Here is a 25644-nt window from a genome sequence, read left to right on the forward strand (position 1 = left end):
TGTAGACGAACTTTCTGGTTGAATACATAAGTTTCTGTGGTTTAGCAGTTCTGCAGATAGCTTCCAGTATTGAGACCATATGTTTTATGATAAATAATAAATTTAATAAAATATAACTCTACAAAAGAGACTAGAAACAATTAATTATACATATTAGATGTTATCAGAAATTTACAATTTGTACATATAAGTAAATAAATAGAATAAAAATGTTAAATTAATTACTGTATGCGTGTTGGAAGAATGCTAGTTCATGGCAGTTAAATTTTTAATGAAAGCAAACCAAACTTGGTATAGGATTAAGCTTTGATATTTGAATGTGACAGCCACAACTGGCATTGTTCCATGTATACGGTAATTAATTTAACATTTTTAACATTAAATTTAACATTAAATTAACATTTTGCCAGCCAATTTGGCTGAGTGCTTAGCGTATCCGCTCGCCAGCCAAAAGGCTGAGGGTTCAAATCCCGCCGTGTGCATGGATGTTTGTGATTGTCTGTGGAAATACTAGTGGTGGTGGTTGGCGGTAGATGGCATTGGTGTAGTTGTGGATAAGTGGTGGAGACGGAGTTGTAGAGCAGGTGCTCTCCCTCAATGAGTCGTTGGACTCCCTGGAGGTGTCGTGTAATAATAAATTAAAAAAAATAATAATATATATATGAACATCTAATATGTGTAATTAATTTTTCCCATTGTGATCAACACTCTTAACAATTATTGACCAGCAGCATTAAATAGTTGCCTAGAACACATGATGATGCATGTAATCAAGTATTCTGCGTATACACTGCATATGTGATGGTTGCTTACATGTAGTCTCTTTTTTGTACAACTTTTGCTGATACTCCTGACAATGTAAGTCTGATGACTTACATCATCAGTGATCTAAGTTTAAAAAAATATAACCCTACAAGTTTTGTAAATTTGATGACTAACAAACTTGTATGGTTATATTTATTAAACTTGCTATGTATCTTAAAACATATGGTCTGAATACTAGAAGCTATTCTACAAAACTTTCCAGTTCTTCTCAGAAATCAGTGATTTCTTTATAGGCATGCAACTGCCGAAACCATTATTCTTCATTAAATGCTTTGGTCAATTGCTGCACACTGTTTGTTCATACAAGCATTTCCAGATGACAGCAATATTGTTTGACAGAACATCTTAGAACCACAGTTATGCCTCTTAGACAAATAATGTGGGTTATTTTTCCACTGATTTAAATATATCTCACCTTTTGAGAAACCAGTCAGCTCTGCTGTTTTCAAATTTGCTGCTCCAGCCAGATGGGCACCTACAATAAGCCCTTTATTGAACTCCAAAAGATCCTTTATTTTTCCCATTGTGATCAACACTCTTAACAATTACTGACCAGCAGCATTAAATAGTTGCCTAGAACACGTGATGATGCACGTAATCAAGTATTCTGCATATACACTGCATATGTGACGTTTGCTTACATGTGTATAAAGGTTTCTAATTCAGTGGCTGGTATGTATGTATGTATGTGTATATATATATGCTACAATGGACTGAAAATAACTGCTTTGGTGAACCATTGACCATAAGCCTAATATCTGGTGAACAGTATATAGGTAATTCCTCCTCCTATATAAAATAATACAAACCACTTCATAAACAAAATTATGGATGTCATAGTCAACAGTGAACATTTATCAGTCAGTTTTTGACATAACACACATTCACATACTTATATCCAGGAAGGCCTCATTTTATGTTTCCTTTGTTTAAGAAGATTCAAATTAACAAACATTTCAAAATCAACAGCCAAAAATCAGAAACATAAACAACAAAACTAAACAAAAGCATAAACACAGCATGTCAGCAGCTTCTGCAATTGTTCTTTTTTTTCATATTTTATGACATTGTGGGTAGATTACAAAACAGTTTGTTTACACTTTGGTCTACCATGAACTACATTGTAAGGACTGCTAAAAAGTGAAAGTTTTCCTAATATTGGTATTTAAACAATAAATTAAAAATGTTATCTAAATGTAGGCTGATTTGATATCTTCCTTAGCTGAAAAAGCAGAAAAATCACTTACCAACAAGGAAAAATTTTTAACATGCATCAAATCAGGTGAGTGTCATTCTGATGTCTGTAAAGCATTAAAGTTAATGCCTTCTACAGTGTCAAGATAAAGTGTTCACTTGCAAGAATTGTTAATGCAAAAGTGTCAAGAACATTATTTAAGGAAAGAATAATGGGAAAAAAAATGGAAAAATTATTAGTACTGTGGATTGACAATATTAATCAAAACAACATTCCTTAATTCCAGCTGTAATCATGGACAAGGCAAAGTCTGTGTTTAATGAAATAAATGAAGAAGTTGATGGATTGGCTTTTCCTTTTCAAAAATTGACAAAAAGTTCACAGTGTTAAAATTTATCGTGAAGCAGCTAGAGCTGATGTTTATACATCAAATTGAGTATCCAGCTGAATTCCAGAAAATAATTGATGAAGGTAGCTGCACCCCTAACTTACTGTTTATTATGGATGAGACAGATCTGTACTGGAAAAAAGATGCCCTAGTAAGACAACGTGCCTTTTTTTGTAAGTTCCTTTAGAAGATGGCAATGACGTTGCCGAAATATCGGAAATATTTATTAAAGTATAATTTAATTTATATTCTTAACTATGTTGTTCAATTCCTTAAATGTTTTAATAATGCATAACCAACGTATAAGCCTGTCTACGAGAATCAACATCATGCACAGAGATACGATCGCACGGAAGGCCTGCCAATATGATAAATTGAAGTTGAAGCTGTCTAGACAATTAAATCGTCTAACTTTCCTGAAATGCTGCCGGGATAATAAGGTAATCCCGAACTGTGTAAAGTTCAAGCACCATTTTGTTTCACAAAAAGCTCTCCGAATATATAACCCCGCTAGCTATGCGAACAAATCACCACCACACGGTTTCTCTTACCGGACATTAATGAAGCGGTTCGTGCCGTTGAAGATGAGCTTTCATGCACTTTAAATCACGAACTTTGGTCAATTTTACATGACGTCTTGTGTACCGCTGCAGACAAAGAATTTGAAAAAATACGAGGCCGACAGATGAAAAAATTCGAAAATTAAAAAAGAACTCTACCGTCTTTCCAAAACTTGCTACCAACACCGTAATCAACTTTTCTTCAGTCACCCTGAAGCCCTCAATACGCTTTCACATGGCCGCAACTTCGCCATTGCTCCCAATAAAATACCTAGTGAGGATATTATGATCCAGATTGAACGCGGAATACACCACCTTCCACATCAAGTTGCCAACAGTGTAAGACTGGATGTAGCTTGTGTCCTCTCCAAAGCAAGACCACCAAAAACCTACATATCCAACAAGGAATATAAAGCTCTACAGGAAATGAGGAATAATAAAGAATTAGTTATCACCAAAGCGGATAAGGGAAATGCAACTGTAGTACTTAACCAAAAGGACAACACAGGTAAGCTGAATGCTCTTCTATTAGATCGGGCTACTTACCTCCCTATCGAATACAATCCCACCAACTCTCAAATTAGAAAACTTCACAGGCTCCTTAAGAAAGTCACTTCTTGGCTTGTAGAAGTTACCAACAGATTAAAGCCGTTTAACTCTATAACCCCCCCCCCCCGTATTTACGGACTCCCAGAAATACAATGAAAATGTGCCATTATGTCCCATAGTGGATGGCATTGATTCTCCCACATACAAATTAGCTAAACATTTGGCCAAAGAGCTCACACACTATACTGGCAACACACCATCACACATAAAAAACTCAGCCCACTTCAAAGCCAGCATAGAAAACCTTACACTCTAACGTACTGACATAATGGTCGGCTTTGACGTCTCCTCTTTATTCACAAATGCCCTACTCAAGGAAACTTTAGAGCTAATCCAAGCTAAATTTTCTCCCGATATCTCAGCCTTATTTCAGTTCACAATGAACTCAGGCTATTTCGTTTGGCAGTGAAAATTCTACAAACAAATAGAGGAGACAGCCATGGGTTCACCACTCTCTCCACCCTTGGCCAATTTCTTTATGGAGACCTTTGAAGAAAAAGCCTTAGCCTCTGCCCCACAAAAACCAACCATATGGCTTCGCTACGTTGATGATGTGTTCGCTATTTGGCCACATGGCTCTGAAACACTCCTCTCCTTCTTAACACACTTAAACAACCAACACCCCAGAATCAAGTTCACCCTGGAAAAAGAGGAAAACAAAGCCTCCCTTTCCTAGACACACTAGTCACCTGCCAGCCTAATGGAACCTTGGTTTTCTCAGTTTACAGAAAACCCACCAATACAGGCAGATACATTCACCAACAATCTCCCCCCCCCCTCGCAACAATATGGAGTGGTGAAAACACTATACAACAGGGCTAAACTAATCTGTTCAAACGACTTGGCCCTAAACACTGAACTAAATCACATCCTCAACACTTTCTCAGCTAATGGCTACCGCCCCCCCCCACCCCAAAAAAATCCGAAAAATATTAGAACCTACAAACCACAGATCCCCCCCCCCTCCACAACAAGGATTACTCTAAATCCATCACCATTCCCTATACGAGGTACCTCGGAAAAGATTACCAAAATCTTAAAAAAACATGACCTGACCTCCTGTTACAGACCTTACAGAAAATTGGCATCCCTTATCCGCTCCACTAAAGACCAACCACTTCCCCTAGACCTACCTGGTGTATACCAGGTTCCTTGCAGTTGTAAACTGTCTTACTTTGGCCAAACAGACAGGACAGCGAATATCAGAATTTCTGAACACAAGGACTGCATCCTTTTTCACAAGTACAGCCATTCTGGTCTTGCAGACCATGCTCTGGATACACGCCACAGAATACAGCGGAAGAAAGCTACAATAATACACTGTAGCAAATACAAATTCGAAAGACTATTTATGGAATCAGCCTCAGCCCTAAAAACTCTCCAAACCTCAACAAATTTAGTTGTATGAGACTGCCCCAAATTTGGGAGGTTTACATCAGCAGACCTTCAGCCCAACGGCCAAGAACACCTACTTAGCCCACTAGAGGGCACCATCAGGACTTTTAGGAGAACAATAGCTTCATCTCTTCATTCTCAGTTACTGTGTTGTAGTGCCTACGTGCACGTTCCTTTTTTTGTAAGTTTCCTTTAGAAGATGGCAACGTAACATTGCCGAAATATCGGAAATATTTATTAAAGTATAATTTAATTTATATTCTTAACTACGTTGTTCAATTCCTTAAATGTTTTAATATTGCATAACCAACGTATAAGCCTGTCTACGAGAATAAAGCATACATAGCTGTGAACAGAAACCTAGTCCTTTTAAGGTTGCAAAAGTCCAACTTATGTTGCTGTGGGGCAGCAATGCATCAGGCATTTTCAAATTAAAACCACTGTTGGTGTGCCATGTAGAGATACCCTGTGTTATGGAGGTCATTGTTAAAACTCATGCCTTGTGACTTACTTTCTAATAACATCTTTACCAAATTGCATACTTCATACTTTTGCCCAGAAGTGAAAAATTTTAGCTGCAAATAACTTGTTGAAGATGCACATACTGATGCTTTGAATGTTAAGTAGTTTATTTGTCATCCCCAGCACTACATCACTTTTGCAGCCAATAGACCAGGGTGGCATTGCAGCCTTCAAGGTATGCTACTTACACACACAACCATCAGAACTGTTGTCAAGGCAGTGCAGGCATCTGAAGATTTACAGATGCCTGCACCAGTGAAATTCCTGACTTTCCTGGGTTTGATCATGTTGACATTGTTGATGTCAGTGAATTACTGGAAAGTCATGGAGAGGAGTTTTTGAAGGAAGATTTGGCAGCAAAACTTGTTAAAGAGGACAGTGAGGAGGGAAAGGAAGTGCAGGAAATGGTGCCACTCAAGGAGTGGTATGATAGACTTTGTGTTTTCTACGGCAGGCCTCCCATGATGAACCTTGCTACTCCGTGCAGGCCTGAATCATAATAATAATAATATGAAGATTCCAGTAGGAGAACACATGATGTAAATACAAATTATGTAAAAATTCTAGGGAAGTAAGAGGGTGGTCTGAAAAGTTCTCGGCCTTGACCATATATGGCAACCCTATCGACAAGACTTTTTTTTTTCTAAGTTGGTACATCTTTCATAAGCATCTGTGTGAAATTGCAAGTCATTCTATCAAGTAGTTTGTTTTATACAGCTGTCTGAAGCAAAAGTTTGTCTGTATCCCTTGAAATGGATAAAATTGAGTATCGAGCGGTTATAAAATTCTTTCTAAAAGAAGGTTTAACGCCAAAAGAAATTCATTCGAAGTTCATAAAAGTTTATGGGCACTCTTCTCCTTTGTTTTTGACAATTAAGAAATGGGCTGCCGAGTTTAAATGTGGCCGTACCAGCCTTGAAGATGATCCACGTGAAGGACGTCCAAAAAGTGTAACAACACTAGAAATCATTGATCAAGTGCACAATGTGGTATTGGATGACTGGTGAGTCAAAGTGCATGAAATTGCTGAGACTATAAGCATTTCAAAAGAACATGTAGGATATGTTTTGCATGAAGAATTGCATGTGAAAAAGCTTTGTGCAAGATGGGTGCCACGCTTGCTCACAGCAGATCAAAAACACACTCGCATGAAAATCTCTGAACAGTGCTTGGAGCGTTTTAACAAGAATTAAACTGATTTTGTGAGTCGATTTATTAATATGGATGAGACTTTGATTCACCATTACACCAGAATCCAAACAGCAGTCAAAACAGTGGACAGAAGCCAGCTGTTCAACACCAAAGAAGACAAAGTCGGTTCCATCAGCAGGAAAGGTCATGGCATCGATGTTTTGGAATGCTAAAGGCATTTTGTTTATTAATTATCTTCAAAAGGATAAAACTCATCAGGACAATGCACCTGCCCACAAAAGTCTCTTGGCAATGGGAAAATTAAGGGATCTGCACTATGAATTGTTGGAACATCCATCCTATGTCCCAATATATCTCCTTCTGACTTCTATCTCTTCCTCAAAATAAAACTCTTCCTTACTGGTCAGCATTTTTCTTCGAAATAAGAGGTGATTGCAGCTGTAGAGGGGTATTTTGGAGATCTTACTGAGAACCACTACAGGGATGGGATAATGGTGCTGGAATAAATGTATTAGTCTTAAGGGAGATTATGTTGAAAAATAAAAATAATTTTGAAATTATAAATTTGTTTTTTCATTGCTAGGCCGAGAACTTTTCAGACCACCCTCGTATAGTTTAGGTTAGAACCACAGTGAACAGTGAAAAGTCAGCTTCTGGAACAAATCCCAACACATCATCAAATAAGAATTCAAGAAAGATCCAATCTCCTCAAGAAGCATCAACTTAAAAGAAGTGGAACTAGCAGAAGAATTAGAGGTACCACATTGACATAATTGGTGCTACCCAAACAGATAAGACAAAAACAGGTGGGATAGTTCAAAATAGCAGATAATAAATTGTTTTATTCAGGCAATAAATTCTAGTTGATTGCATCAGAGTGCTCTCATAGAAGAATTTCCTTACTCAGTGTTCCAGTTAAGATTTATGCTTTCTTGAGAAGAGGCTAACAAAAAAATAGGTTCATACCATATAGAGGTGAGTCACATCGAAAAGCCGTGAGAACAAAGCCTTGGTGTAAAGTTTTTTAAAACACGCAATCATGTCTTGATCCATGGGTTGTATCAGTTACATCATGTTTGGAGGCAAGAACTGGACTTTGATGAAGTCAAAGTCAATTTCAAGAATGTCCTCTAAGTCTTGAGGGTGGGCACTAGCATTATCAAGGATCAGCATTGCTTTCAAAGGCAAATTGTTGTCAGTGAGGAACTTCTTCATGCTCGTGGCAAACACCTCAAAAATCCAATCTTTGAAAACTTGCTGGTCTACCCAGGCTTTTTCATTGGATTCCCACATCACTGGCAGTTTGGACTTAATGATTTTCTTCCCAAAGCACTGAGAATTTTCTGAGTGGTAGACCAGAAGTGACTTTAGTTTAAAGTCTCCACTTGCATTTGCTGCCAATAACAAGGTAAGCCTATCTTTCATAGGCTTACCTTTTATGTCCCTGGGAGCTTCACTTCTTCTTGCATGATAGTTCGATTTGGAAAGCACTTCCAAAATAATCCTGTTTCATCCCCGTTAAAAATTTGCTGTAGCAGGTAGCCTTCCTTCCTTCCTGATTAAATATTTAAATTTTTTCACAAGCTTTTCTGCAGCCTCTTTATCTGAGCTAGCAGCTTCCCCTTGTCTGAGAACACTATGGATGCCTGTTCTACCTTGGAATCTGTGAAACCAGCCTTGACTTGCTTTGAATTCCTCAGTTTGATCTGAGGTACATCCTGAAGTTTTCTTCTGGAATTCTTCAAAAATTAACCTAGCCTTCTTACAGATCATTGCCTGAGGTTACTGGATCTCCCTTCATCTGTCTTTCTCTAATCCAGGTGATAAGCAGCTTTTCCGTCCCTTCATTGATTGAAGATCTATTCTTGTCAGAAATCTTCATTGCACCAGCAGACAACACCCTAGCACCCATAATCTTCTCTCTCTGTTGCCACAGTTGACCTAAGGAATGCCGTACTCTTGAGCTACATCTGTAATTGTTCTACCTTTCTGCACTTTATCTACAATTTCTTTCTTCTTTTCTATGCTCAACCAAGCGTGCTTTTTTCCTGAATTATTCCTCTGTTCACTTCTCTTTGGACCCATTCTTAAATTTCACTCAAAAAAATAACAACTGCGGATGCACAAAATGTTTACTTTCTGAAAAATGCAGAATTGAAAATTAGCACAAACAATACAAGCAAACATCAGTGCAGCCCAACAAGAAATGACAAATAACAAATGACATCACACAATTTCATACATGTGCATGTACCGGCCTGCGAAATTCAACTGTAAAATTGCAGGATGTCGGATTGCGAGGCACCACTGTACTTGGAACAGAATTTCCCAATTATAGACCAGTCTGTATATCTGCAGTTGTCGTCAGGTATTGAAGAAACTGGTAAAGAATAGAATATAGGGGCATAAAACTCTCTGTGATGGTTAGCATGGGTTTGAGAAGAGTATGTCTTGTTTTAGCGATCTGCTAACATTTTATATAAGGTGATAAATTGTGTTGGATGAGTAACATTTTATATTAGGTACTATTTCTTGGAATATTCCCATGTTACTCCTCTAAGTAAATATTATTTTTATGGCTATTTAGCCTATTTTTGTTTAGGAGTACCCCTTTTTTATAATGTCATTGGCTTTTTACTCAAATTTTAGGGCATTTCTGATGTTTTATATGGACTTCCCCAACAAGCTCTGAAGATGACGCACTGTCGAAATGGCTCACACATCGTTCTCCTGCCCCATAACATCCTTCTCCTTCCCCAAAAAAATTCCATTCATCCCCATCCCAAAGTATTCTCTGCTCACTTTTAATAATTTAAAAAATATGAAAAAAAAAACAGGTTTTTCAAAAAAGTTCGCTTACCCTCTTGCATCACCAATAATTCTCCCATATCTCTCAAACCCCACTTTTCTGACCCCCTTCTGTTCAGTCATACTTCCTTCCTTCCTTCCTTCAACAATGATTGTATATCAGTATATCACCATACGCTGGGATGCCACTGAAAAAGAAGACAGCCAGCAACATCCCGCAAAGGTATGTCTGATTTATTCTTCATATATCTGTCCATATAAAACATTAGAAATGCCCTAAAATTTGAGTAAAAAGCCAGGGGTACTCCTAAACAGAAATAAGCTAAATAGCCATAAAAATAAAAAACTTTTATATTAGTTTTGGGATTTGCAAAGGTATTTGATAGATTTAAGACACTATAAGTTGTATAAGTGTAGAAAATGAGATTGGATAACAGATGGGTTAAATGAATGGAAGATTGGATCTCTGAATGACATCAACATGGTATGTATGATTGTTCAGTGTCTCAGATAAGACAGGTGACAATGGTGTGTTCTTTGATGTTTAATTTAATTTATTATTCATATTTCATGTCAATTGACTGTATTTTTCAGGCTGTTTGCTAGCAGTGCAAAGTTGAAAAGATTTATAATGGGATTGATGATGTTAATAGATTTATAGCTGAAACAAATGAGTGGGGTTGTAATTTTAATTAATGCAAGGTGCTGCACTTTGCAGTAAGAGATGTAAAGTTGTATACTCTATTGTTGGAACTGTGCTTCAAGAAGTGGATGAAATTTGAGATCTTGGGGTAATGATTGACAATGGGCTAAAGTTCTCACGATACATTGCAAATATTGCAGAGAGTGTACTACCATCACCTGTTTCTCCTTCTTATCTTAAAACAATAAGTATAAGGTGCTACCACTATATAAAGAATTAGTTAGAATATGGCTGTACTCAGATTTGGTCACTTAGTTTTCGTTGTGATGTTGAAACACTAGAGAGGATTTGGAGACAAATGAAAGTAGTATCAGAACTATGGAATGTTGGTTATGCAGAGAGGTTTAGGGAATATAGACTGCAGAGTTTGCTGGATAGGAGGAAGAGAAGTGATATAATAGAGACATTTAAGTTAGTGAAAGGATTTTATCTGATTAATGCAGAGGGGATTATAAAAAGAGTGGTGGATGAGAGGGGGGGGGAAGAACGAGATGTCATCACTAAAAGTTATGTAAAAGTGTGACGAAGGAGGTATGGAAGTAGATTTTTTATGTGGAGTGTAGTAGATAGGTAGAATTCATTGCAAGAAGGTGTTGTGTCTAGGAGCGTAAATAATTTCAAGGTTCAATATGATAGACATGTTTCTAGTTAAGTAGGTGTCTCATCTAAATTATACATTTTTGGTCGTTTTATAATAGAAATACAATTTTATTAATACAGACCAGTATTTTACAATAAAAACATTTATTCAAACCTACCAGTTTTGCCAGCAAACTGTCTGGCTTTTTCAAGGCATTACGAAGATATGAAAGTTAGTAAATGCAAATTAAAAGGAACATAAAAAACGTTGTAAACCTAGTATCTATGGTTACACGTTTCGCGTGACAGAGATGACTTATTGTTCTTATTCATTATCACGCATGCGTGTTTCTTGTAGACTTGTAATGTGATTACTGGCTAGCTGTAGTTCAGATTGATTGAGAGAGAGGATCAAGTTTTTCCACGAACTGTTTAGAATTACACCCTGATTTCTGTTGAGGTTTCCGCCGGTTATTAGTACTATTGTGGCTTCCTTAAATACACGATGCCTGTAGTCGTCATTGAGATATGGCATGGAGCTGTTTTGCCAATCTATCGTGTGGTTAGACGTGCAGAAATGATGCGCTAAGCCAGAAGAGATGCTTCTGTTGTGGTTTACATCACCAACATGTTCTTTTTGTCTAATTTCTAAACTTCGTGAAGTTTGTCCGATGTAGGCAAGACCACAGGAGCAGGGAATGTAACATACTCCTGGATATATTTGTAGAACGGAACTTTATCTTTTGGAGATCCTAAAACTTGTCTGATGTTGGTGGTTGGTTTGAAGACCACTCTGATGTGGGCTCTTAGTATTCTTGCTATTTGATAAGAAATTGACTTGATGAAAGGTATCACTACAGTAGAAATGTGCTGGAGGTGGGATTCTTCTTGTCTGGGGTTGTCATTGTATAGATATTTTTTGATGATGTTTTGAGGATATCCATTTTGTGATAATGTGTTGGCTATTAGTGAGAGTTCATTCTGTGTATCCTCCTCTTCTGATATAAACGTTTTGGCTCTATGTTTCAACATGTGGATAATACTCAGTTTGTGTGACTTGTGATGGTTTGAAGTATAGTGTAGGTATCTTCCAGTATCTGTGGGCTTTCTGTAAATGGATAATTTGACACTGTTAGGTTGTTTTTTTATCAAGATATCTAAAAAATGCAGTTGGTTGTTGTTTTCTACTTCCAGAGTGAATATTGCACCAACTGACATGCTAGCCAGCCTAGATGTTGTATCCCTTTCCACCAATGTTCCAGTAGAAGAGGTAATAAACATCATCCAAGACATCTTTCTTCTAGACATCACACAGATGTTTAGACACTGCCTTCAATCTAATTTCTTCAAGGTTAACAACACCATATACCAACAATTAGAAGGCCTAGCAATGGGAAGCCCACTATCACCATCTTGTGCAGACCTTTTCATGGAAAAACTTGAAAAAGAAATTCTCTCTGCAATCTCTCCGAGACCATCTACATGGTGGAGATATGTGGATGATATATTCATCATATGGCAAGACAGCTTAGACAACCTAAAATTGTTTGTGGATAAAATCAACTCAATACATAGCAAGATAAAATTCACTCTGGAAGTAGAAAACAACAACCAACTGCATTTTTTAGATATCTTGATAAAAAAACAACCTAACAGTGTCAAATTATCCATTTACAGAAAGCCCACAGATACTGGAGGATATCTACACTATACTTCAAACCATCACAAGTCACACAAACTGAGTATTATCCACATGTTGAAACATAGAGCCAAAACGTTTATATCAGAAGAGGAGGATACACAGAATGAACTCTCACTAATAGCCAACACATTATCACAAAATGGGTATCCTCAAAACATCATCAAAAAATATCTATACAATGACAACCCCAGACAAGAAGAATCCCACCTCCAGCACATTTCTACTGTAGTGATACCTTTCATCAAGTCAATTTCTTATCAAATAGCAAGAATACTAAGAGCCCACAACATCAGAGTGGTCTTCAAACCAACCACCAACATCAGACAAGTTTTAGGATCTCCAAAAGATAAAGTTCCGTTCTACAAATATATCCAGGAGTATGTTACATTCCCTGCTCCTGTGGTCTTGCCTACATTGGACAAACTTCACGAAGTTTAGAAATTAGACAAAAAGAACATGTTGGTGATGTAAACCACAACAGAAGCATCTCTTCCGGCTTAGCGCATCATTTCTGCACGTCTAACCACACGATAGATTGGCAAAACAGCTCCATGCCATATCTCGATGACAACTACAGGCATCGTGTATTTAAGGAAGCCACAATAGTACTAATAACCGGCGGAAACCTCAACAGAAATCAGGGTGTAATTCTAAACAGTTCGTGGAAAAACTTGATCCTTTCTCTCAATCAATCTGAACTACAGCTAGCCAGTAATCACATTACAAGTCTACAAGAAACACGCATGTGTGATAATGAATAAGAACAATAAGTCATCTCTGTCACGCGAAACGTGTAACCATAGATACTAGTTTGGTTTACAACGTTTTTTATGTTCCTTTTAATTTGCATTTACTAACTTTCATATCTCCGTAATGCCTTGAAAAAGCCAGACAGTTTGCTGGCAAAACTGGTAGGTTTGAATAAATGTTTTTATTGTAAAATAGTGGTCTGTATTAATAAATTGTATTTCTAGGTATCTCATCATTAGTCTACTGACTATATTGAGGTTACTATAATGTAAAATGGAAGACTGTTGAAAAGCTTAGAAATGGAGAAAAGAGTAGTGCTGTAAAAGAATCAGAAATAATAAAGATGACCTAAAAACAAGAATTTTCTGGATGTCTAGAGTGATTAATTTGAAAAATTGAAAAATGATTCGAGCAGTAGCAGAAAAATTATGCAAAATATTCAAGAGAAATACAATCAGCAGTATATGTATCATTACTCACAGTAGAAAACGTTTTCAGAACCCTAAAATGCAGAAGAGTGAGAAACTTGTGGAAATGTCTTTTAAAGCCATTGCAGCAGGCCATCTGAAGAAGTACTGTTCTAAGTTCGATTCTAGTTTCTGATTGCAGGAACTTTTTTAAGCATTTTTTTGACTGTTTCCTGAGTTAGTCTTTTTTTTATGTTGCTCCCACCCACAAAATATTATTTGCAAACTTATATGACATTTTGTACCATGGGTGGGCTAATGATTTTTTTTTTTTTCCATTTTTATTTTATTATTATTATTAAGAGAGAGCTCTTTTACTGTCACAACAGAATACTTGCAGAGGAAGAGTTTCTGGATATTTGGCATAAGTCAGTTATCATTGCTATCCCAAAATCAGGAACTGATCCAACACAAGCAAATAATTATTTACACAAAGCTCTGATTAGCTGCCTTTGTAAGATATTAGAAAAAATGGTTAATGCTAGACTGCTCTGGTATTTAAAAAGCAGTAGTCTTCTCTTTAATACCTGGCTTTCAGAGACATCATTCAACTTTAGACCATTTGGTCAATTTAGAAATTTGTATAATAGATGCATTCCTGAAGCAAGAACATCTGGTTTCAGTTTTCATTAACATGGATAAGGCACAAAAGCACAGCCTGGATATATGGCATATTAAAAGACCTCTATAACCTAGGTCTCAGAGGACACCTTCCTGTATTATTAAAAACTCTCTGTCCAGGCAAACTTTCCAAGTCCGAGTGGGAAGTATGCTATTGCGATCATCAGAGTTAACTCAATCACTGAACAGCTTCTTCCCAATATAGACAATGCTCTATATGTTGATGACTTCATAATTTACTATCTCTCTTGTAACATAAGGGTAATTGAAAAACAACTTCAAGAGTAATACAATCAGTTGATTGTGTTTCTTAATGGGCTCTTAGTAATGAGCTTAGGTTTTCAACAGAAAAAAGTGTCTGTGTACACTTCTGTTAAAAATGCACTCTTTACCCAGATCCTGAATTAAAAATGGGATGAACTATTATTCCAGTAGCGACAGAAGCCTAGTTCTTGGGACTCATCTTTAACAGAAAACTTACATTCCTTGCATACATCTATCAACAGAGGAAAGTGTAAGAGCATTGAATCTCCTTCACCACTATCCTCTACTGAATGGGATGCAGATTGATCTTCATTGTTCATCTTTATTATGTGCTTATACATTCAAAGCTGGATTATGAGTCTAAAGTCTATGATTCTGCAAGGATTGGATCCCATCCATCATCAGGTTAGCTTCTGGTGCCTTTCACACATCACTCACTCAAAGTCTTTATGTTGAAGCAAATGAACCTGCTCTATCACTTAGACAGAAACAGTTGTCTCTTAATTATGTCCTAAAGATAGTCTCTTCCAGATCATCCTATATGGACTAGTATCTTTTCTCTCCTTTGGAAACTCAATATCACACACATCAGACTGTCATACTTCCTTTTGTTATGCATGTTAAAGAGACTATGCAAGCAAACTCTTGGCATGAATATTGACAACATTGCCTACACCAAATGTAACAGCATCTCTCCATGGCAGGTTTGTATTCTATCCTGCAACTTCTCACTTTGCCAACTATAGAAGTCTCAAGTCTCATATCCCATCATCTGTTTGTCTGCAATTGTTTAATGTACACAGAATAGCCCACTCTGATTTCTTGCCCATCTATACTGATGGTTCAAGAACTGACACCTGTTGACACAACCAACATATTTCTCCTTTAACTTGTTCATTGACAGAGCACTCATGAATGCTTATGACAACAACCTATGCCACTCATTCATTTCTCCAGGCAAAAAAAAAAATAATAATTTTAACTGCACATTATCACACAGCTTCCAGGCATAATTCCTTGTTCTCTCCCATCCTGTCATATATTGAAAAATTTCTTCTGCATTTGCTCTATAAAACCCCTTTAGTCACTTTTATGTTTATGTTATATCATCTCTTTTCTGCTTTCCAGCTAAACTTTGTATAATTCTGCCTCATAGGGAACATAGCTGATCTGTAGAACATACTACAGACCAGCCACCACTTTCGTTGTTTACTTCTCAGTCATTTCCCTCCAGCTGATCCAGTTGCTCACTTCCATTACTTTCTCATCTCCAAGAAACATAATGCAGTAATTATGATGTTAGTTAATCATTACATAATTGTAATATACTGATTATATTGCTGACTTCTTAGCACTTTTAGGGTTATCTGATGTTAATTATCGTTGTTTTGTTTGAAATTTTTTTTTAATATGATATGATCAACATTTACAGACCCATGCAGAAATCATATATAATGAAGAAACTAAACAGTACATGATCTGTGATCTTGGTAGTCAAAATGGAACTTGGATCAATGAGAACAGATTGTCTGAGGTAAGAGTAACTTTTATTATAAAGTAAATTCCTGAATTGAATTAAATCAGCCACATCTGTCTCTTTCTTTCCTCTTCCTTCTGCTATCTTGCTGTCTTATAAGTTACGAAATGAATCACGTTTAATATTATTGCAAAAAAAAGTTAGAAATGGGTAATAACATTAAGTGTTACCTGCTGAATGTAGTAGTCCAAGTGATGACCATGGTTCACTGATAATGAATTAATGTTGCATTTAAAAAAAGTGTATGCCTTGGGAATGAGGAAGAAAGACACATTTTATGGTATGGTTTTTGGTATGGATTTAGATAAACAGTGTCTCCTCTCATTCTTTAATAACGGATTCTTCCCTACCCCTCTTCCTGATCTGATATAGAACCCTGTTGAATATCAGCTCTCCTTCATTTGGCACATATGATCTAATCAGTTGTTTCCAAATTTATTATGCAGTCTCTTATAGAAGTTGTTTCTAATTCATAAAAAATAATTTTATTTATTTATTTTCATTGAGTTTATTACATTCTTCTGCTCCATATGTAAATTTCACTTTAGAACTTGACATTTGCGTTACCTTTATATTATTAAACTTGTTATGCACGTTTTTTTCACTTGGTTATAAATTAAATTAATGATGCCAAGAAATTATATTCTTGGTTTATCTTTTAGCCAAGTGTAAGCAAATAAAGTTTGACCATAACAAACCATTGAGCAGATGAGATTAACACGTTATTATTATTTATATTTCAAAGCATGGAGAATTAATGATAATACTGAGAATTTTGTGTCCTACATATGAATCTACCATTTTATCAGCTGAATTGTTTTCATGGCAAATTGCTTTTATATCTTTGCTGTTTGGCGTTGTGGTCCTAAATTTCAGTAGCATTTTTGGCACATTTAAGCAAACATCATCATCTCAGTTTTTGCTTCCCTGCCTAGATATGTTTATTACATGCTATAAATGGCAAGAAAGCATGTAGATATGTTTACTCATGCTTTCTTGCCATTCATAGTTTATAGGAAATATGTATGCACTCTCTCTCTCGCCTATTACTCATACTTTTGTCCTATTCAACAATATAAAATCATTAAGAGATTAGCAAATAAGCCAGAACAATCTGCTCAGATAACTTTATGCTCATGATTGAACTCAACTATACTTCTTTGATGCTGTGCAATGAAAAAAAAAAAAAAAAATCTGCATCCATCCCATATATCCTGAATATATGAAATAAAGCAGTCACCAATGTGTGTAGGTCATACTAAAAAATAATGAGTATTCCAGTTTCACACATACTAAGTTTAATATTTTGGAATATGAAATATCTGATTATCATTATAATCAATTACTGTTTAAAACAGAAAGAGAAATGCATCACTATGTTACCACAATTTGCTCTGACAAAATAGTAAATAGTGACATTTTACAAATGTGTTGCAGTTGCATTCCTCAGAAAGAAGTTTGGCAGCTGATATCTGCAAGCAACTTGTATGGTTCTATCCTCTGATAATTGCATGGACACTAGTAGTGTAAGAAGAAGGGTAAAGTATTTTTAAGGTGGTAATAAGACACTGACAGTCAGCCTCCTGCTGGTTCTTAGAATTGCCACAAGTGAATGCAATGAGTGGTATATATTGATGCCACCACATGCATAGGCTACTATGTAGTGTATCAAATACAGAAAATTTGTTCTGTTAGGTTACCTCCTTGCTAATAGAAACACAAAAGTGCATGTGTGTCAGTTTCATTCAATTTGCTTCCAAGACATATTACAGAAGGAATTGCCTTTCTGTCAAGTATTGTGGCGTTGTGTCTTCCTCAAGGGCTCACTTTAGTGAGTACGGGCATGGCAAACCCGAGGTACCTGATGCTGGACCATGCCTTACTTCATGTAATAATATCTGTTGTATTATTCTGTAGACTGGTCCCTCCTCTTCTTTCTTTGCTTCTTTCTCCTCTCCTTGCTCCTTCCCCCTGATGCTATTAGAGTATTCGAGGGCTAGGGGTGAGTCTTTCCTATCTTGCTAAGTCATTTCGTCTTATGCAGCCACTGAAGGAGGCAAGCTAGCCTCAATAGGTGCCGGTCCCAAGCCCGGATAAATGCGAGGGTTGATGTCAGGAAGGGCATCCGGTCGGAAAACTTCAGTGCCAACTCAAACTATGATTATGAGTCGAAGAGAAAATGATATAAGGGCTAGGGCGTACCCCTTAAGCGATGCGCAGCCACATCGCCCTACAGCTGTGAGAAGTGGACGAGGGCTACCGCATCAAGGGTGGGTGCGGTTAAAGAAGCGAGCCCAGCAGGTGGAGAGGATGTTGCGAGTGGGAACACTGAATGTTGGAAGCATGACTGGAAGGGGAAGAGAGGTGGCAGACATGATGAGGAAGAGGAAGTTGGACATTTTATGTGTGCAGGAGACAAGGTGGAAAGGGGGAAAGGCAAAGGAACTGGGAGATGGGTATAAATTGTTCTACTCTGGAGCGAATAACGAGGGAAGAAACGGTGTAGGAATTGTGGTGTGTGGCAGAATGAAGGGTGAAGTACTGGACGTGGGTAGAAGGAACGACAGGATCATGCGAATGAAATTGGGTCTTGGAGAAGAGCGGGTGGTCGTATTATGTGTATATGCCCCGCAAGTTGGTTGTACAGCAGAGGAAAAAGATGAGTTCTGGAACGTGTTAGATGAAGAAATGAGGGAATTGGAAGAAAATGAGATGGTGATTGTCGGAGGAGACTTGAACGGGCACATAGGAAGACAGAATAGAGACTGTGAAAGGGTGCATGGTGGCCACGGAGTGGGAATGATGAACCAGGAAGGAGAGAGGGTTGTGGACTTTGCAGTAGCGTTTGATCTGGCAATTGTGAACTCGTTTTTCTTCAAGATGGAAGAACATTTGATAACATTTAAAAGTGGTAACAACAGCTCACAAATTGACTACATTTTGACTAGAAGAAAACATCTTAAGGTTGTGACAAATTGTAAAGTAATTCCAACAGATCAAGTAGCACAACAACACCGTGCGCAGACTTTAAAATAAGATCGAAGATAAGAACTTCTGGTTGCCATGGGATGAAGACAATTAAGTGGTTTCGCTTAAAAGAGGAGAGTGTGAGGAATCGTTTTAGGGAGAGAGTGTTAGAGAGGATTTCGGATGGACTGGAAAGTGTGCAAGATTGGTGGAAACATAATTCAAAAGTAATCCTGAGCTGTGCAATCGAGGTGCTTGGTGAGACATCTGGAAAGATTAGAGAGCAGAAGGAGGGTTGGTGGTGGAATAATGATGTACAAGTGGCAGTGACAGCTAAGAGGAAGGCAAAGCAGAAGTGGGATGAGTCAAGAGTGGAAGAGGACAGAGAGGTGTACAAAGAGAGAAAGCAAGAAGCCAAGAGAGTTGTGGCACAGGCGAAGGCCATGGCATATCAAGATCTGTATGATCAATTAGAAACAAAGGAAGGACAGAGAAAAATTTACCAACTAGCGAAATGTAGAAATAAAGCAGCTAAGGACATCTTACATGTGAGGCAGATCAAAGATGCTGAAGGAAGAGTATTATGGATGGATGTGGACATAAGAAACGGATGGAAAATATACTTTGAGGGACTTTTGAATGAGGAAAATGCAAGGACTCACAGAGGAGATGGGCAGCCTTCTGAGGGGATGGTGCAGAACATCAGTAGAATGGAAGTGACGGAGGCCATGAAGAGGATGAGGAATGGAAAAGCGGTGGGCCTCAACAGAATTCCAGTGGAGGCATGGAAGGCACTGGGGGAAGAGGGAATTGACCTGCTGTGGGACCTGTTCATGAAAGTTTGCCAACAGAAAAAATATACCTGAGGAATGGAGGGAGAGTACTCTTGTTCCCATCTACAAGGGTAAAGGGGATGCACAAGACTGTAAAAATTACAGAGGAATAAAGTTGATGTCCCACACAATGAAGATCCTAGAAAGGGTTCTTGGTGGTAGATTGAGGGAGGAGGTGGAGATTGCAAAGGAACAATTTGGCTTCATGCCTGGTAGATCAACAACAGATGCTATCTTTGGGTTACGACAGATGATGGAAAAATATCGAGAGAAACAAAGGGAGCTACATCTGGTATTTATTGATCTGGAGAAAGCATACGATAGAGTGCCAAGGCAAGAAGTCTGGAGGTGTCTGAGGGAGAAGAAGGTGGCGGAGAAATATGTCAGGTTGGTGTGGGAAATGTACAGAAATGTGAAGACAAGTGTTCGGACCTGTTTGGGACAGACACAAAGTTTTCAAGTAACAGTTGGCTTGCATCAAGGGTCAGCATTAAGTCCGTTTTTGTTTAATATTGTGATGGAGGTGGTAACAGAGGAGGTGAGAGAAGATGCACCTTGGACAATGTTGTATGCAGATGACATCTTGCTGTGTGTAGATTCAAGAGAAGAAGCAGAAACTAAACTGGAAAGATGGAGAAAAGTACTGGAAGAGAGAGAGGTATGAGACTGAGCAGAAGTAAGACAGAGTATATGTGTTGCGCAGTGGGCAGTGGCCAGGAGACAGATCTGGAGCTGGAAGGAAATGTCATCAGGAAGGTGAGAGACTTTAGATACTTAGGTTCAACAGTGGAAGAAGATGGAGGAGCTGAGAAGGAAGTGGGATGCAGGATACAAGCGGGTTGGAGGAACTGGAGGGAGATGGCTGGAGTGTTATGCGATAAGAGGGTGCCGATCAATCTGAAAGGCAAAATTTATAGGACAGTAGTGAGGCCAGCTATGACATATGCTATAGAAACTGTGGCCCTGAGGAAAAATAACATCAGCAGGATGGAAGTAGCAGAGATGAGAATGCTTAGGTGGATGTGCGGTGTGACCAGAAAGGATCATCTGAGAAATGACTATGTCAGGGGAACAGTGAAAGTTACGAACTTAGGAACGAAAATACAGGAGGCAAGGTTGAGATGGTTTGGTCATGTGATGAGGAGGGAGGACGAATATGTGGGAAGAAGGGTCATCCAGATGGATGTGCAAGGAAGGCGGAAGCGTGGGCGGCCAAAGAAGAGATGGAGGGAGCTGGTAGAAGAGGACTTGAAGATGAAGAACTTGGATGTGGTGACAGCCCAAGACAGGAAGGTGTGGAGGAGACTCATAACAAACAGTGACCCCACTTAAGTGGGAGAAGCTGTAGAAGAAGAAGATTGTGGCGTGTCGTCCTATCTTGCTGACTGATTCATTTATGTTGGTTAATCAAACTTATCATTATTTCCTTAAAATTCCATTTTTATTTGTTAGATGTTGATTGATATTGACTGATCCGAACATAAAGAAATTTATATTATCCTGTGCCACTTTATATTGAGATTAGTCTATATATTGCAGAGGAATCAATCATCAGCTAACGTTTGCAATCTTACTTTTCTACAGGCCGAGGTTACTAATATCATATAAGGCTTCCGCAAGGTCCGATAACTTTTTATGAGCGGTGCAATGAAACGAAATCGGGCAAATATCAATTTGAATTCAATAAAACAAAACATTTAATGCAGGGCTATATAACATGTACATCTAAGTATAACTTTCTAAATCATCATCATCATCATCAAATTCCTGCTATGTACCCTCAAGGGGTGTACAGGATATGACAGTACTATATGAAAAAATTACATCATTACTAACTTCCTATCTACAATTTTCCTCCAAATCAGTCTGTTACTTGTCAAGACTCCAACATTATCAGATCTTATATTTCTATCGTCTAAGGCACTTTGTACCGTATCAATCCACCTATATCTTGGTCTTCCTCTGGGTCGTTTTCCTGCCAACCTGGCAGAGAACACTTGTTTTGCTAATCTTTCCTCTCCCATTCTATTTAAGTGACCATACCACCTGAGATTAGCTCTGCTAATGCATTCCTGGATGCTGACAATGTCAAGTTCTTTCCTAATATCCTCATTTTTAATATGATATTGCCATTGATGCCATCTGTTCACGCCTCTAATCTTTCTCAGGACTCTCATATCTGCGGTCTCTAGTCTTTGGTCAAGTGTTTTACTTCTGACCCAGCTCTCAGATCCATAAGTTAAAACTGGTTTGAACACCGTCTTGTATACAGCTAATTTAGTGTTCCGACTAATTTCTCTCTTATTCCATATGAATTTATTCAATTGACTTCCCACCATACCAGCTTTGCTGATTCTGTTGTCTATTTCTATATTTAATTTACCATCTTCAGTAAAAATTGTGCCTAAGTAGCTGAAATGTTTTACTTGTTCCACAGGTTCTCCATTCACAACACAGTTGACATTTTCAATGATTCTGCCTATTTTCATTGTCTTTGTCTTTTTATTGCTGACCTTCATACCATATCTATTACAACAGCTATTCAATTTAGTCAGAGAATCTTGCAGACTTGTAGCAGATTTATTTAGAAGTATAACATCATCCGCATAAAGCAAAGAGCTGACATTAACATCTCCAATTTTGATATCAGGTTTAACACCACTTTCCTTCATAATGTGATCCATATAGATAATGTACATCCTTGTCTCACACCAGATTTAACATTAAACCATCTTCCTGTACTTCCTTCAATTCTAACTGCTGACTTACAACTCAAATAAAGACTAAGTATTGCTTGATATAATGCCCCATTGACACCATATAACTGCAGCATATTGAATAGCTTCTCTCTTGGCACCTTGTCATATGCCTTTTCCAAATCGACAAAACTTAAATACAGATCTTTGTTATATTCCCATGCTTTCTCGACTATTTGTCGTAAAGTGAAGATCTGATCCTGACAGCCTCTATTTGGCCTGAATCCAGCTTGTTCTTCACCAAGCTTTTCTTCCACAATTCTTCTCAACCGTTTCTCAAGTATACTGGTATAGATCTTGCCAGGAACACTCAGTAGGGAAATACCTCTGTAATTCTCACATTCAGTTTTATTTCCCTTTTTATATATGGGTACTATGAGAGCTCTACTCCAATCATCGGGAATTCGTCCCTCTGTCCAGGCTTTCTGAACTATGCAGTGCAGCCACTGTAAGACACTTATACCACCATACTTCAGCATTTCTGGTCGAATATCATCTACTCCTGCTGCCTTTCCACATTTCAAGCCTTTGATGGCTTTTTCTACTTCAAGTATGGATATGTACTCCTGACTGCATGCCTGGTCAGTGTTTTTTATCACTGTGCTGTCATCACTGCTTGTTTCATTTAGCAGTTTTTCAAAGTAATTACTCCATACTTCAAGGATATCTTTTTCTCCTGTTTTCATGTCACCTTTATCATCTCTAACTCCTTTTACAGCACTCTTTCCTCCATTCCTAAGCTTCTTCAACAGCCTCCAGAATATTTTGCCACCTTCTTGATATTTATTTTCTATATTCTTGCCAAAGTCCTCCCATGACTTTTGTTTAGCTAGTTTTACACACTGTTTAGCTTTCTTACATTTGTCTCTGTATTCTGTAAGAGTAAAAGCTGACTTATTTGCCAGGAACTTTTGATATGCTTTCTTCTTTTCCTTCACTGCCTCTTTAACTTCCTGTGTCCACCAGGGAGTTCTGATTTTTTTATCCTTGCACACAACCTCACCACATGCCGCTCTGGCAGAATCAATCAATGTTTTCTTCAGAGTTTGCCACTGAATCTCCAAAGTTTGATTCCTGTTCTCAAACTCTTTCATTTTCTTTTCAATAATCTTTCTGTATTTTAGTCTACAGTTCACATCTGAGAGCTGCTCAACTTTTATTCGCTTTAAAACTTTCTTACATGTTATTCTTTTCAATATGAAATTCAATTTTATCCTGCTCAAGACTAAATAGTGATCACTTCCAATTTCAAATCCTCTATACACTCTGACGTCCTGCACCAGGGAGAAAACATCACTATCAACAATAACATAGTCAATGAGACTTTTCTTATTCCTAGCCTCTTCTCTCCATGTGAATTTGTGCACATTTTTATGTTGGAACATGGTGTTAGTAATAACCAGTCCATGTCCTGAACAGAAATCCAACAGATATTTGCCATTATTATTAGCTTTGCTCTTTTCTCCAAATTTTCCCAAAATATTTTTGTATGTCTCACAATCATTTCCTACTCTGCTATTTATATCCCCAACAAGGACCAACTTTTCCTTTTTCATTGTGTCAGTTGCTTTTTCTAGAGCATCAAAAAATTCCTCCACTTCTACCTTAGCAGAGCCTTCTGTGGGACCATAGGCACAAATAAGTCTCATTGTCCAGTTCCCCATTCTCATATTTGCCACATTACTCTACTTGCGACTGACTGCCATTCAAGAAGTTTAGCCTCGTATTTTGTGTTGAATACTATGGCTACTCCTTCTTTTCCTTGATTGTCATTGCCTGAATATAACATTTTGTATTTATTGCTTAGAAAGATCTCGCCAGTTTTGGTCTTTTTTGTTTCAGTCACCCCTATTATGTCGATCTGGTATTTATCTAATTCCTCAGCTAGCTCCATTTCTTTGCCATTCAGGCTTCTTACGTTGATAGTACCGATCTTTAACTCTGGTGATGTAGAGTTGGGGTTTGTTTTCAGATTTGTTCCAGTAGCTGACTTTTTGCTGTTCGCCCTGGTTCCCTGGCGAAAACAACGGGGGCCTTGTTTAACCGGGCGACACCCCAGCCGGCATGAAATTTTGTCATGTTGTACCATCATTTTTTTTTTTGGTTTAACCAATAAGAATACAATTTGGTCGGCTAAATCCCAAATTGCCAGCCCATCCTCGTTCGTTCAGTATCAAAGTAGATACCCAACAGGGTGCACCACGAGAAGGTGAGGATTGGACATTAGGTTGAATTCACATTGACTGCACATTGAATTCACTTAGGGCACATTTTAAAATTCCTGTTAACTAATTACCATGAAGTAACACAACTCAAAGAAATCTTCACTATATTAACTGAAATATTAAACACAGAGCTACACAAGTCTTGACGCATTGGATTCACGACATCTGCTAATTCCTTAACTTCCACTATGTATTGACTTCAGCTCTGCAGTATTCTTCCTCTAATCATTGGAATCTATCGCAATATCAGAATTCCATGGAGGTAGTTTTTAATGCCTATTTATTCCCAGTGCTTTCCTTGTCTATTTTTTTGCATAATACTACTCGTCCTTCGTTACACACGACCACTCTCTTCACTGTCCCTAAGCTTTCTCCTTTACTTACTTTCATTTTCCAATCAACTGCGTTCATTCTTCCACTATGTATTGACTTCAGCTCTGCAGTATTCTTCCTCTAATCATTGGAATCTATCGCAATATCAGAATTCCATGGAGGTAGTTTTTAATGCCTATTTATTCCCAGTGCTTTCCTTGTCTATTTTTTCGCATATCACTACTCGTCCTTCGTTACACACGACCACTCTCTTCGCTGTCCCTAAGCTTTCTCCTCTACTTACTTTCGTTTTCCAATCAACTGCGTTCATTCTTCCCGCCAAAATCCAGTTCTAGCTAGTTCAGCTTACATCTACTGGCTTCTCTCCATATCATAGCCATTCGTGTTCTAAGCACGCGCTAACTAAAAACAACTCAGTTTCTCCTTTACCAACCAATCAAATTCAATCAGAAG

The 25644-nt window shown here is 37.8% G+C and overlaps 1 protein-coding gene across 2 annotated transcripts in view; it reads left to right on the forward strand.

Annotated features, from left to right (window-relative positions):
• The window catches only part of LOC150098226 (angiogenic factor with G patch and FHA domains 1-like), a 287180-nt gene that overhangs the window by 118653 nt on the left and 142883 nt on the right, over positions 1-25644 (forward strand). For both annotated transcript variants that reach the window (XM_090406375.1, XM_090406374.1), the window contains exon 8: positions 15973-16074. In XM_090406375.1, the coding sequence (XP_090262501.1) occupies positions 15973-16074 (102 nt within the window). The remainder of the gene's footprint in view (positions 1-15972; positions 16075-25644) is intronic.

This window comes from Typopeltis vanoorti, chromosome 16 (assembly GCF_054136105.1).
Source record: "Typopeltis vanoorti isolate ZY-2024b chromosome 16, IOZ_Tvanoo_1.0, whole genome shotgun sequence".
Lineage (NCBI taxonomy): Eukaryota > Metazoa > Arthropoda > Arachnida > Uropygi > Thelyphonidae > Typopeltis > Typopeltis vanoorti.